The following is a 15,207-nucleotide window of genomic DNA, read 5'->3' on the forward strand; positions in this document are numbered from 1 at the left end:
GAAATGGCAACTACACAGTCACTTGTTTCAAAAAGGTGAGATCATTTGAAGTAACTGAACACGATTTATGGGATGACATGAAATACAGAGTTTGAGTGATACACTATTTGATGACTAGATTCTGTTGAAGCTCCATAGCAGAAGATAGAGACTCCAAAAACTTATTTTTTTATTGAACTTATGCATACACACTCCAGCCCTGATGAGAATGGACAACATAAACATCTGCAACAGAGATTACAACTGGAAGTCTCTGTTTAGTAACTATTACCTACTACCTACTGTGGGTCTTACAGCCGGTTTAGTCTTTTTATAACAGTCAGTGCACAACAGTGTCAATGCTGTCCCTTTTAATAGCTGCATAAAAAATGCACTGAAATGCTGACTGGAGTGAAAAACCTCAGCCGACAGGAAATATCTAAGGTAAGGTACACTTTTCACTTCAGAAGACACAGAATTGTTATGTATATTATAGAATTTCTTACTGAATCCCTTGCAAAAAAAATGCTAATCAGATTATTTCCAGGTGATCAAAATCAGACACTGATAAGAAATACTATTCTGTATTCATAATTCCAAGATTTTCAACACCACTAATGCAAAGGTGTAATCTGGGATGGGGTGTAACACAAAGTGAAAAAAAAAACTATTAATCACTGCATAGTTAACGTCAGTAAAACGCCATTTATTTTAAGATTAAGGCAAACCAACCAATTAGGATACAAATAAAACACAGGGAAGCGTCAGAGTCTCTGAAGCCAAAACAACAAACAAAACACAACTTTCTAGCTAAAAAAAAAGACCACTCTTTCTGCAAGAATACAATCTAGACAGCATACATACGAGTGGTGTAGATAATGTGATAGCTGATGTACCTTCCTGGTGCAGTGTTGACCTTTCCCGATGAACATGGTGGTACTTCTTAAAGGAGTTTCTGTTTTACTCTGTGTGATGACACAGCCTCCACCATGTAAAAAAAAAAAAAAAAAGGTAAAATGGCCTGCATTTGTATAGCGCTTTACACTACATTTAGTCATTCACCCACACACTGGCAGTGGCAAGCTATATTGTAGCCACAGCTGCCCTGGGGCGCACTGACAGAGGCGAGGCTGCTGGACACTGGCGCCACCGGGCCCTCTGACCACCACCAGTAGGCAACATGGGGTTAGTATCTTGCCCAAGGATGACATGCAGCCTGGGATCGAACCACCGACCTTTTTGCTGCTGTTAAATGAGCATTTTTGTCATTTTTGAAATATAAATTACTATAATCTGTTTCTTAATGTATTTTCTTTTAAAATACAGTGTGTGTATTTTTTAATATTGTAATTATACAAATCTGTAACTATGTGGATATTAGATAGTTTTTAGTAAAATAGAACCCATCTAGAAAGGCAGGGAAAGCCCTGTAACTTACTTTAAAATGAAAATGTTCCTTTAGTCTTATCATAAGGTGGCATAAAGAGTGACTGATTTAAATATTCTCATATGCTCATATAATATAAATGGTGTCCCTTACAAAATAGCGATCCAAAAAGAGAGGTCTGTATTTTTTGTATGTTGTAAGAAAGAAGAAAAAAATTTATTTGTGAATGTAAAATATGTAATTTACTGTGTCCTGCAATCTTTAAATGTAAACTTTCTGGCAGTTCTGTATAATTCCAGAACATTTCCTGGCGAAGTTTCACAGTTCACACACTATTTAAATATATAATGACTTGTTTACTGTTCCGATTTCCAGTATTTGGGTAGGCGGTTACACACACACACACACACACACACACACACACACACACACACACACACAGAGAGAGAGAGAGAGAGAGAGAAAGAGAGAGAGAGAGCCCCCCCTGCCTCCTCCGGTTTCCTGTCAGAGCAAAGTGAGTGTGCTTGCTTATAAACGGTGTGAGAGAGTGTGTGTGTGTGTGGATGGTTCAGCAGTGACTCTCCAGCTGCTGAGCGGAGTGGAGCGCACAGCGTAGCGGACGCACAAAGCCAACTCCCTGGACTCTCTCGTACTCCGCGGCTCGTGTGACTGAGAATCTCGGGCAGGGGGACACAGAATCATGAAGGCACGGCGCTGCTCTCTAACTTTCCGCGGAGTTGTATCAGCCTTTCTCATATCTGTGCTGCTGGAGCCCGGGGCTGCCGGTGAGTTACACAAACACCGAAGTTTAACAAACGTTCTGCTTGTTCGCTGTCACGCGCTCTGGTGTCACTATATAACGTATTTAACGCGAACTCGGAGTTCTGGAGCTGAAGGGGGCCGGGGGAAAGCTTTCTCTCTGGCGCTGTTCGCGTGGCTCTCCGCAGAGCCGCGAACAGCGAGGTGTAACAGGTGACTCAGAGCGGGCAGAGACGCTTCTCAGCTCTGCTGCCCGTGCAGCCTGAAGCGTACCCACAGAGCGCCTCAGAAAACTTTCCCTCTCGCTGTCAGACCTTTCACTGCTGAGGATCACAGGTTTTAGCAGACCGAACGATTATTTTAAACAGGATTAGGAACAATGATAAAAGGTGTGTGTGTGTGTGTGTGTGTGTGTGTGTGTGTGTGTGTGTGTGTGTGTGTGTGTGTGTGTGTGTGTGTGTCTGTGTGAAAATAATGGTGCAAAAGTAAGCTGCGTTGTACAGAATCACATTTCTGCCTCTTGCGCATCCATAACGTCAAGACTTTTACTTAAAAGGGTCACTCCACCTATTTTAGGCTTGCATACAGCCTGAACAGGTTTAACGTTTCTTGTAAAACGCTCTAAATAGTTATAATAGCATTATGGAATCTGTCAGCTGGAGACCTGTTAGTGCTAAAAGGCAAAAAAATGTGTGCATCTTCTGAGGTGTTCCGGTTCCTCGCTTTGATCAGAGTGAAGAAATGTTTTCATCCATTAGGAGTTTGACTTTTCTCTTTAGCTGTTTGCAATGCAGTAGTGCTTCTTTCCCTCCCAACATGCCAATTAAATAGATCTGGCCACTTTCCATCTGTGACACCATGACAGTTGTCATGTTAGTAAACCACAGAAACTTCCCCTTGTTGACAAGCGGTTAGCTCAACTGTAACAATGTTGACAAGAAGATGAAAACTGGAGTCGTGTATTTTGTTGTCCTCATTACACTTCTCCTTCCCTTCTCCCCCTCTCTCCTGTTTGTTCCTGCCCTCCTCCCACAGCAGGAGCCTATTTTGAACCTGGAAATCCCGCATACCACAAGGACTGTGTGGTCCTGCTGCATTACGTGTCACAAATAGACACACATGCACACAAGAGCAAGAAGACATACAAACTTGTACCCACATGAAGACACAAGCTCACACATAAACTTATTCCATGCCATTCCTCCAGAGCTCCTTGAGCTGCAGGAAGCTCCTCGCTGCTCTTCCACTACTGGACCAGCTTGACATTTTTGGTTATCCAAACAGCAGAGCTGGACTGTTTTTTATCTTCTCCTACTTTTTTTTGCTTCCGACTGATGTCAATAACAATCCGCTCAGCAGGATTTCACAAGGTTTCGTTTTCCTTCATTTCCAGGGAATCTTCATTGTGTTGAGGCAAATGTCGCTGTGCATTTCCTATTTCTTGTGCACAGTACTACGTTTAAGCATGGAAAATATAACTTTAAGCTGCCTGAGTTATGCTCCTTTGATTCCTTTTAACCATATTTGTCAAGTCTTCATTCTCAATACGCTTCACTGGAGCGTTCGGATTCTTAGAGACGAAGGAGGGATGGAGGAAGAGGGGAGGCCGAGAGAGGGAGTTAAACAGGAGGAAGATAAAGACAGGGAGGAATGAGAGGATTAGGGCCAAAGTGGAGTGAGGGGTGGATTAAAAGAGGTGGGAGGATAACTTTCAGGAGCAAAGGGGGAGAGCCCAGCCGCCTGCTGTGGCAGTTATGTGGCCCCGAGCTGCCTTCTGCCAGTTGTCTTTGCACATTTCAGTGACAGCGCTGCAGGGAAAAGAAGAAGGGTTCTTGTTTCAACTCAGATTATTTCACATTTTTATTTCCTGTGTTGCTCCAGAAAAGTGTCAGCAGTAAAATCTCTTTCAGGGTTTTTTTTATAGGATTACTTCTGAAAGCGCTGTAGCTTCACATTGAAATGTGAGCTCATTAGGCCAAGCAATGCTGTCATACCTGAAAGCATAGTTCTAATGTCATTATACTAAATGTCTTAAAATGTTGTTTTTTATTAATTATTTTACAATTTTTTACACATGAAACATTCATGAGTGAGTGTTTGAGCACAGAAATCTTTCACTTCTACTCACAGTAAGAATGCATTTAATTTGGAACAAATTAATTCAGAGCCTTGAAGTGATACAAACCTATTAAATGTTTGCCTGGTTTGCAGATTTTTCCCTTTTTCCAGCAGTCCTTCCTGTATAACGGTGATGAACTGCAGTCAGGTTTCCTGCCTGTCCTCCTATCCACACTAACGTCCTCAGTGCTTTGGAAAAATGGGGAAAGAGGAAGAGAAGCAGGGAGGAAACAGTTTAGCTGATGTGATAATGTGCTCTATATCCTTTAAGTTAGCATTTCTGTTTCTATATATATTCAATTCAAATTATTTCAGTTTTATTTATATAGTGCCGAATTGCATCAACAGTCACTTTAAGGGTAAAGACCCTAGAATGATATGGAGAAAACCCCCCAACAATCAAACCATCCCCTATGAACAAGGACTTGAACATGGTGGTACTTCTTAAAGGAGTTTCTGTTTTACTCTGTGTGATGACACAGCCTCCATACACAGATTTACTGTTGTCCAGATAATGTTAGAGACCACTGGATGTTATGGGATGCTGGATGTTCTTGCTCTAAGCAAAGAAGAAATATCAGTACTATAAAGTAGTTAAAATGATTTACGTCCATCACACCAGTGTACAAATATGTTTAAAAATGTTCATGACTTGTTAGTATTCCTGCCAAGGCTCACAAGAAGACATATCCTGTATATGCCAGTCTGGATGAAACCTTACACGAACATCATCACACAAATAGCAATTATTAACAGAAGTTAATAACCACTGACTCAGCCACTAACAATTTTACAGATGAAGCTCATTGATTCTTAGTGCTAACATTTTCTTCTGCAACATAACACTATTTAACATGCAAATCTTTAACATGTCAAATTGTTTGCCAAAAGTGAACAGTGATGAAGTGGCTCCTCACTAGCACCAGTGCAGGCACTGACAGGGACAGTGCATTTTTGGAAATGCAGTCTAAGATTATAGGTGGAGCCTTCCGCCACCAATTGATGGTTAGCTCGTCTCAGTACGTAGTACGCCAGTCCTGCCATTAGGCCATTGAAGTTGCTCAGGTCAGTTAGTGGCCGCATTGTGTTGGCTGATTGAAATGGATTTTAAACACCATATCATTTATGCCCTTCTAAATCATTAAGCACAGTTGCTGCTAGAAAAACTGTTTAGCATCCAGAATTTTATAACACTCTTATTAAAAAATGTGTACTTAAGCATACTCCATCTGGATAGTAGATACTTCTCAGTCTTTACTTTCTCTGCCACTAACGAGTAGGTATTTATTGTGGTTATTCATTGGTCTGACTGCCAGATGGAAGTCAGTCACAGTAGCATGATTTCCCTCCTGCAGCACAGAGAGATATTACATTTCAATTACCGCTCCTTCAGAAGCCATCAAGAGCATAGTTAATGACAGCCCACACTTTTCCCCTCCACTTTCTCGAGACGCACTGAGGTCACTTGTGTTTTCATACTATAATCCTTGCACAAGGACTCGCAGCAGGGAAAGAGTGCAGCAGTAATAAAAAAAAGACGCTTTAGAAGAGCTTTAGCAGCTGGAACAATGACCCAAATCACAATGCAGACCTTCATGCACAGTTACCCTTTAACTTGCTGCACCAGTCTGCTGAAACTTCAAAGTTAAAGCTCTAAGGCTGCCAACACCACCCATCGAAGATCAGAAGTGCTGGTAACCTAAATTCAGAATTTAAAGTGATTTTTCTTTCCTAATCTTTGTTAAGGATTCTGTTATACCCTGTGCAAAAATAGACCTAAAGTCACTGTTAATGAGCTCTTGATGTGTAGTCAGTATTGCACAAGAGCACAATAAAGATCCATCACCATCGTAAAATATTTGTGCTCAGCGTGTAACTCTAGCTGTGTTACTTATTCGGATTGATGTAGTCTCGGTGGCACTTTGCTGCACTAAATCAGCCACTTTTATTTGTCTCTGAGGTTGTGTGTGGGTGTGAGCGCTCTGCTATTTCACGCTCTCTGTCCTGTTCCAAACTAGGCTCAGTGTGATGGAATGTGCCTTGAAAATATATTAACTGTGCTTCCTGTTAAATGAATAACCCAGTCTGTGCAGACTATGATCGAGTGTCACCCACCCATGTGAACACACACTGCGAGTTGAGGCCTTGCAGTTGGTACTGCATAGGGAAGGTAGCGAGCATCTGTGCATCTGGAAGCCAAATCCCTACTCTGGTCTGGTCGGGTTTTACACTTTGACTTTGCAGAGTTGATCTGACGATAGTGCAGACTGCAGTTGTTTTGTCTGTACCTGAGATTTCAGGCCTGTGAGGGCTGTTGTTGTTTGGAGCTGGGGGCCCCTTTCATCAGATGGAATTGGTTATCTATCATATCAGTCGTCATCTTTCTTTACTCACTCTGTGAAGGAGTCTTTTAAGGATGTGTTTATCTGAAAAGTAAGTAAAGGAAGTAATCTAGGAATTCTTTACAGCAGTGTGGATCATTAGCTCAGGTAGAGAGCTTAAGTGGAATCTCATGACCGGCATAAACTGCTTTATTTGCACTTCTGAGTCAGTGATTGTGAATGATTGACTCAGAAGTAATTGGACAAATACACATGATGTCAAAGTAAATCATGATGCTCTCCCGCTGCGACCACTCTCGTGCCATCCTGTTGTAGCATCCATCTGCTTTTAGTCTGTTTCTCGGTAAGCAGACTGCACTGAGTTCAGAAGACTGACTACCTCATCTGGTGGTCAGATTTTCGAGCTCTTCCTCCCTGAAACCTGCTATTGAGATATATATTTTACATCTTTGACCTGCTGGAGAGCAACCCATTTCCACCAGTAATTCAATTACATTTTCAATTCAATTTTATTTATACAGCACCAAATCACAACAACAGTTGCCTCAAGGTCCTTTATATTGTAAGGCAGACCCTACAATAATAGAGAGAAAACCCCAACAATCATATAAGCAAGCTCTTTGGCAACAGTGGGAAAGAAAAACTCCCTTTTAACAGGAAGAAACCTCCAGCCGAACCAGACTGAGGGAGGTGTAGCCATCTGCTGCGACCAGTTGGAGGTGAATTGATGAAGACAGGACAAAGACATGCTGTGGAAGAGAGCCAGAGATTAATAATAACAAATAATTAAATGCAGAGAGGTGTTTAAAGACATAGTGAGTTACAAAGGTGATTGAAGAAGAAAAACTCAAGCTGAGCACCTGAAAGATGAAGACTCTGCCTCCCATTCTACTTTTGGTCATTGGACTCATTCTTATATAGCGCTTTTCTACTCTCCCGGAGTACTCAAAGCGCTGTATACAACATGCCACCCATTAATACCCACTCATACAAGCACTTTCTTCTATACTTAAGTGCAATCTATGCATTCACACACAGTCAAACTCCAATGGACGCATCAGAGAGCAACTTGGGGTTAGTATCTTGCCCAAGGATACTTGGCATACAGACTGGGGAAGCCAAGGATCAAACCATCAACCTTCTAGTCAGTAGCTGATCTGCTCTACCACATGAGCCACAGCCACCCTTTTCACTAGCTGGGCTCACAACCTCAGGACGGCGCGGCACGAAAACGAGAACAGGTGTCATATATAGACAAGAACCAGAAGGGGAATGTTTGGAGGTGTGGTCCCACTCCTGAAATTCAGATAATTTATGTCTAATCAAATACTCAACAAGTAAGCCCGCAGTCTAAGAGTGAAGTGCTCTAATGGGGTTATATGGTACTATAAGGTCATCAAGATAAGATGGGGCCTGATTATTTAAGACCTTGTATGTGAGGAGCAGGATTTTGAATTCAATTCTGAATTTAACAGGGACCCAGTGAAGGGAAGCCAATATAGGAGAAATATGCTCTCTCTTTCTAGTCCCTGTCAGTACTCTTGCTGCAGCATTTTGGATCAACTGCAGGCTTGATCCTGATATTAATGAATTACATTAGTCCAGCCTAGAAGTAATGAATGCATGAACTAGTTTTTCAGCATCACTCCCATAAGAGTTTTTCTTTCTCACTGTTACCAAAGCACTTGCTCATTGGAGGTCATATGATTGTTAGGACTTTCTCTGTTTTCTTTGCATTATTATAGGGTCTTTACCTTAGCCTCCTAGGACCTGGCGTCCACATATGTGGACATCACAAAATACTCAATTTTACTCTACAAGCGCCCCGATATCCACTTACGAGGACATTATACTGCTACTGTTCTCTCGAAATTTTAAACGAATATCCTCATATGTGGCTCTCATTTTTCTTAGAAACAAAAATTAGGTAAAAAAAAAATCTGGTAATTCTTTGTTTTTACGTTCATCGGGCCCCAATCAGCCCAAATATCAAAGAGAAATTAAAAATGCATGCCGTGGAAGAGTTCGGGTCTTAGGAGGTTAGAGTATAAAGCAAAAAAGGTAGAAAAAAGAGGGAAGAACCCCCCCCCCCCCAATTAAAAAAAAAACCCAAATAAAACTGAATTGAATTGAAAATTGACTGATAATTCAAAAGAAGGGCACCTTTGTTCAAAGCCGATTAGTTGCCCCTCATTAGCAGCCAATCTCAGCAGCAGTGTGTACCTGAGATAACCCAAAGAGCTGTGGATTCATTATAAGTTTAAATGGCAAAATAAGGACAAGTGTAGGAGAGCCACTAAAAGCTTACCAAGGAGCATACCAAGTATCTTGTGCTGAATCCTCTGAGGTTTGAAATATTATCAGTTTTTGACGATTGCTACGTTCCCCCATGCTGAGGCATGATCTGGATTTTCTGCACACTGTTTGTTTACTATGATAAAGCTTTTTTGAGAATCCATAAGACTTTTGCCAAAGGCAAAATGCCTTTGACGTGTCTGTAGTTTGAAGTCTAGTTTCACTATGATCAATACTAGCTACATTGCCCACAAAGTTTTTAGTGATAAAGAAAACATATTCAAATTAGAAACATCAGAAAGGGTCCAGGCTGCAGTAACTTGGGTTTTTTTGAATTTTAGAAAATAAATAATGGGTATTGGGTATTTTATTACGAGTCAGATTCAAGCGGCTCCACTGCAGTTTTTGGTACTTCTGCTCATGAGTTCATTTTTCAGCCCCAAATCTTGGTTTTAACCTGAGGTGTAGGAAAAGATTAAAAGTTCAAAGTTCTGCTCAGTGAAGCTGAACCATGACAGCCTTAGGAGCAGACCTCCCAGCAGAGGAAGGCTTTCAACAACACTAAAACCATCCATGTGTACCACAACACCTGCACACTATACACAGAGCTTCTGTCCCACCCAGAATCTAAAGATTATTTGAACACGAAGCCACACAGAGAACTCTTCCTGCCCTTCCCAGATTTCAAAATACAGCCATAAAGCCTAAAAAGCCCTATGTCGTCTCAGGAACTGTCATATGACATCGTGGCTTAGCTTTGTTTTTTACATTTTCTCCTAGGCCAGCAGTTTGGCAGCTTGGAGCAGACAGGTCTGTTCATGTCACGAAGCAGGGAAAGATCAGAGAGGCGTAGGCGGGTCGAGCCACGCAAAGGAGAACGGCAGACTGTGCTGATTACACGAGCCACCGTACCACATGCAATACTTCTCAGATAACAATCATACAGAGATTAGATCAAACAATATCTGAAAGCTGATTGGGTTTTTTTGTGAAGAAGAAATGAAGACAGAAGAGGCTGCTGTGGACGTTTGTCAAGACGGAACATGAAAACCGATCTCAGCTCAAACTTTGTAAACATGAAAAACACATCTATTAAATGACAAACGACATCACGTGACGTCATTACCACTTCTAAGTCTGTGGCCCTGTTTCTAATGTCGCTACATCATGCGTCAGATTCTTTGAAAACCTTGTGAGTCACTTGCACAGTTTTTAGTCACAAATTGATTCTTTTATCTCTAACTTCCTATAAAACTTAACCGTTTACAACATAAAAGTACAAACTGTTTTTCATTCATGGATTATAATTTAAAAAAGACTTTGATTTATCACTTTTGAGTGCCTTTCTTTTAGTGTACAGTGTCACATGTACCTGGCAACAAAAATGCTCACATGCAAGTTTATGGTTATGTATCTGAAGCATCTAGAGGAAAGAAAATGCTGTCGCTTGATAAAGGCTGACTTTTCATTTAGTTGTGGTTGTCTGTATTGGTGCTTAAGTGTGGTTTTGACCTGTTTCTGTATAGCTTCCTGGTTTCTGTAGGACTCATTTAGCTCATTTGTGGTGGCTGATCCAGGTACAGAGTGTGGCTGTGAGACGGAGATGTTTCCCTGCTAGTGGCTGTCTATGTTGACACTTCATGGTTCAAACCTCATTTAGGTCAGGCAGATGATGCTTTCATGTTGCTCCGCCCCACTGTTTGTGTAACTAAACTTTAAAAAAAAAAAAAAGAATAAAGACCTTACATACCAGATGCATAAAATCTGTGCAATTATTTTATGCGTTACAAATGTTTTTCAGACTCACCTATTCTTAATGTAGTACTAGTGTCACAGGACAAATGTAAATAAAAACATCCACCACTACTGAAGTTGTCAAACTATACTACTACTAGTTGCTGCTCCGGGTCAGTCACCAGTGTGTAAATATATTACATGCCAAGTTCGTGCTCAAAAAATTTGGAAATGCGTGTCGTTTTTTCACAAACATTCAGTGTGTAAAGGTGTTTATTCACCAGCCTCTGATATGTGAAAAGCTCCATTGAGGAACCCACAATATTAGCAGTGCAGAGACCATTACAAACATGAAAGAGGAGTGAATAGTTTAAGTAGCAGGAAAAATAATAATATGAAATAGCTTGCTAACATTTCCCTAATGTGAACTATTCTTTTTTTATGCCTGAGACAAAAAATTACCAGTCAAATACTACTAAAGAACAATATTACCGAATTCTGTTTCAGTACTCATGATATTTAAAAATTTTCAGCTGTAGTTATTCATTTAGATCAGGGGTGGGGGAACCCCAGGCCTCAAGGGCCGGTGTCCTACAGGCTTTCGATGTGTCCTTGATCCAATACAGCTGATTTAAATGGCTAAATTACATCCTCAACATGTGTTGAAGTTCTCCAGAGGCCTGGTAATGAACTAATCACTCAGGCGTGTTGACCCAGGGTGATATCTAAAACCTGCAGGACATCAGCCTTGAGGCCTGGAGTTCCCCTACCCCTGATTTAGATTGTATCAAAGATTCTGAGCACATCTTCTGTGTGCCATTTATGTATATTGTTTTTCCTTTATACTCAGACCTGCTAACCTAGGGAATGCACTCAACTTTACTAAGAACACACTGGTCCCCCTTTGCCTTCAAAACTACCTTATTTCAACCATGATAGAGAGTGAATATACTCTCATTACCTCCATTTTTGTCGTAGCATTTGCTTTCATGTATGCGTAGGTGTTAGTAAAAACACGATAGCTTAAAAAGTTTTGAATGAATTCTCATAAAACTTTGTTAACAACACAGTAAACTTTGCTACCAAGGTCTTCAAGGTTGACTTAATGAATTATTGGTCAAAAACTGACAAAAAGACTTGTGTGTCATGTGTATTGTGAACGTATAGAAAGTACTGTATAAAGATTTAAAATCGTGTCACGTTTGACCTGTGACCTCTACTTCAATGTCAATAGATATATCTGGTCAAAGTGATAATAATCCTAGAAAGAGCTATTTAAAACAATGTGTCTTACTACCATTGTTTGTAATTACAACATACAGGCATATAAGGGGAATGATATGGGGAATTCTCAATACCACCTTATTTTAAGACCTTGCTGTGTAAATTAGAGTAACAGGTTATAACCTGTTACTCTAATTAGAATACGTGTACAATGTTAATAAATGAGTATTAATTTTTTGGAAGACAGGATAAACTGCACATGTACAATATATACATATTAGTTTTATCAAAATTGGTTTCAACAGGTCAAATAACAAAAACCTGCACTCTGCGATTGTTTTTACTGAACTACAAACTCCTTAAAGTACTTTTCAGTACTGCTCAGACAATGAGCTGCCTTGGCAGAGGTTTGCACTCTCTCAGTGCTTCTTGTTACTAATATATTAATTTGTTTTGTCTTGACTTTTTAAACTGCAGTCTTATTCTATACCTACTTTTCTCATTTGTTAATCATGAGCTCTTGTTTAGTTTTGGTTCACGTGTAGCTTGGTTATGTGGTGCATTTTGTTTCAGTATATCATTATTGTCCTTACACTGTGCTTACAGCACATCAAACATTTTTTTTGTGAATCGATTTTTCAAAAAAGTTTGGCTGAAACTTTAGGTCTTTAGGCAGAACTTTGGTAATGTTTGGAGAGTACAATTCCAGGAATTTGCTCCAGCAGTCATAACAATGTCAATGCTCTGAACATAAAGCCCACAATGTGATTTTGTTCTAATATATATAAAACAATATATCAAATTTGTGATAGTGCTTGTGTTTCTTGTACAGGCAAAAAAAAATTGTGACTTGCTGTATGGGACAGCAGCACTTGATGAAACATGAAACTAATGCGTGTTGTTGTGTGTGTTATTTGCAGGTCTTGTTTTTCAACTACATGAACTTTGTAAGTTCTGTGATGTGGAGCTTACCTCCTGCAATGGCACAGGTATCTGCAAGACCAACTGCAGCATCTCATCCATATGTGAAAAACCAACTGAGGTCTGTGTTTCTATCTGGTAGGTATCCAAGAGAAGTAAGCAATCTTCATCTCTTAGATGTGATTAACTAAGTGGACGGTATCCTGATAGTTCTTAAGGTATACACTGTTAAACATTATACCTCAATGTGTGTTTAAGGAGAAGAAACGAGACAAACTTGTCCATCGAAACTCTCTGCCACAACCCAGCAGAGCCATTGTACGGCATTACCCTGGATGACTACAACAGCACCACCTGTGTGATGAAGGAAAAGAACACAACAACGGGGTTGGCTCATTTCTGCTCCTGTAAAGGAGCAGAGTGCAACGAAGAGCTAATATTCTCCCAAAGTGAGTACCTAAAATTTTGAAGAAGCTTAAAGCTGTAATTAGATTTTCCTGAAGCCAAGGAGAATAATTCCTGGAGTTCCACAGTTTAGAATGTTTCAGCTCTTTGCTTTGGTTTCACAAACTCCAGCTTCAGTGCTCACATCTACTTCTTGCAAAATGCTAGCCAGTAACTGTTAAAAGTAGTGGTTTGCACTTCCATTTATCAGAAAATTCCAAAGGACTGTAGCTTCCGGTAACTGTTTGCTAACACCATTAATTTCACAACATGTGCCTTGAGACAGTTGTTGTTGAGAATTGGGACTGAACTCTGTGTGTGACAGTGTTTACAGCTACCTCAGCTCTTTCCTGAGGCCCAAAACCTAATTACTGCTGCTTTCAAGTCTGATACTACTTCTTAATGATCCAACCCTGCAATGCCTTCCTTACCTGGTCTGTGACACTTATCCCCGCGCGCAGTTATACCTGCAAAAAGATCACCAAAAACTGTTTACAGACATGCAGGCTCAGCAGCTGTAGGGACCAAAATGTATTTTTTCATTATTGTTCTGACTCACATTTGTCACGATGGTGATATCAGTTTCTAGTAGTTGCTACAATGGGTGTGGTTTCACCTTATTTACCTGGTTGCTCAACAGGTGATAGGATCATTGAGGATGGAGAGGGTAAGTAGGGCTCAGGTATTTTCTGCTGACCGTCTCCTCTGGTCCTGTTTTCATCACTCATTGGCTTATGGCAATGTCTTGTTCACTGCCAATTCATTCATTCATTCATTTATTCTGTTTCCTTCGATAACATCATCATCCGTCAATTCGTAACTTGTTGGAAACTGTTGTGTAGTGCTGTCACAAAAAAGTTTGGTTCCTTCTCTTGGACTTCTTTTTTTGGACAGCAAAAAAGTACAAAGTACAAAAGTACATTCTTTGAAAAATGCGGTGTTTTATATTCTGGTCTCAGTATTTGACTACACAGGAACAAACACCAGCTTTCAGCTAACCAAATGCAGTTAAGTGTGACACAGTTAAGAGAAAAAGACGCATTTAGCAGATAGATTATTTTATAGTGGCTGCACAGCCCTTCCTGCTGACATGCTTGGCCAGTTCTAAAATGGACCGGCTGTTAGAACAGCACATCTGTATTCCTTTGTCAAGTGTGTCAGTAGCTCTTTGATTCTCCACATTATTTGTTCAGTCATTCGCCCATCCCTGGTACTTTCATTTATTGATACCCGTTCATTCTGTCATCTTATCACCCCCACCTTCTTCTCCTCCTACGCTAAGCTTGTTTCCAACCACTGACAAGGAAACTGCTGTGCGTACCTTGGCATGTACAGTAAAGCTGCTTGCGAAGTTCAAAATGTTGTGGGCCTACTTTTTTTAGGGTCTCATTACGGTTGCTACTGTCTTGTGGAATGATTTGAGAATCCACCGTCACCGCAAACAGGAAGTGGAAACGCAATACTCACACGTAATGATGTTTGGGGAATCCTCAGTGTGGTCATAGAAACACAGCTGGGTTCTGTGTGCCTCTCACAGTGCTGAGAGGAAAAAGTGGGTCTTTCTCAGTGTGTGTGTGCGCGCGCGCATTGTCGTGTAGGCCAGCCGCACTGTAGAGCTCAGACATATGGTTTCCTGTCTGTGTTTAACTCGAATCAGAAACATCTCTTGCACATGGTGAAAGGCTGCGTAGACTTGCAGCACCTCTGTGATGAAGTACAGCTGTTTACTGTTCTCCTGCGTCAGTCTTCTTCTTCCCACCTTATTGACTAAACCGTATCTTTAAGTTGCTTTGTGCACATGCTTCAGCTAATAGAATAGAATAGAATAGAATAGAATACTTTTATTTGTCAATTTCTTCAAATGTACTTGCCATACAAAGGAATTGAAATTACGTTTCACACTGTCCCATGCGTAGACATTGACAACAATAAGGTGCAGATGCACAACAAAAACAGCCCTAACAATAAAGTAATAAATAGTAATATAATAATATAAATAGTGCT

The 15,207-nt window shown here is 40.5% G+C and overlaps 1 protein-coding gene across 2 annotated transcripts in view; it reads left to right on the forward strand.

Annotated features, from left to right (window-relative positions):
- Positions 1-1,896: 1,896 nt before the first annotated feature.
- tgfbr2b (transforming growth factor beta receptor 2b) overlaps positions 1,897-15,207 on the forward strand; it is a 49,740-nt gene continuing 36,429 nt past the window's right edge. The window contains exons 1-4 of one of the 2 annotated variants that reach the window (XM_085290607.1): positions 1,897-2,151; positions 12,759-12,897; positions 13,018-13,208; positions 13,844-13,870. In XM_085290607.1, coding sequence (XP_085146733.1) covers positions 2,067-2,151; positions 12,759-12,897; positions 13,018-13,208; positions 13,844-13,870 — 442 coding nt within the window. In that variant the 5' untranslated portion in view covers positions 1,897-2,066. The remainder of the gene's footprint in view (positions 2,152-12,758; positions 12,898-13,017; positions 13,209-13,843; positions 13,871-15,207) is intronic. The other variant, XM_085290608.1, reaches the window with a different exon arrangement.

This window comes from Mchenga conophoros, linkage group LG11, assembly GCF_057382185.1.
Source record: "Mchenga conophoros isolate Kocher_MC1m ecotype Shallow Benthic linkage group LG11, M_conophoros_male_GT1.1, whole genome shotgun sequence".
Taxonomy (NCBI): domain Eukaryota; kingdom Metazoa; phylum Chordata; class Actinopteri; order Cichliformes; family Cichlidae; genus Mchenga; species Mchenga conophoros.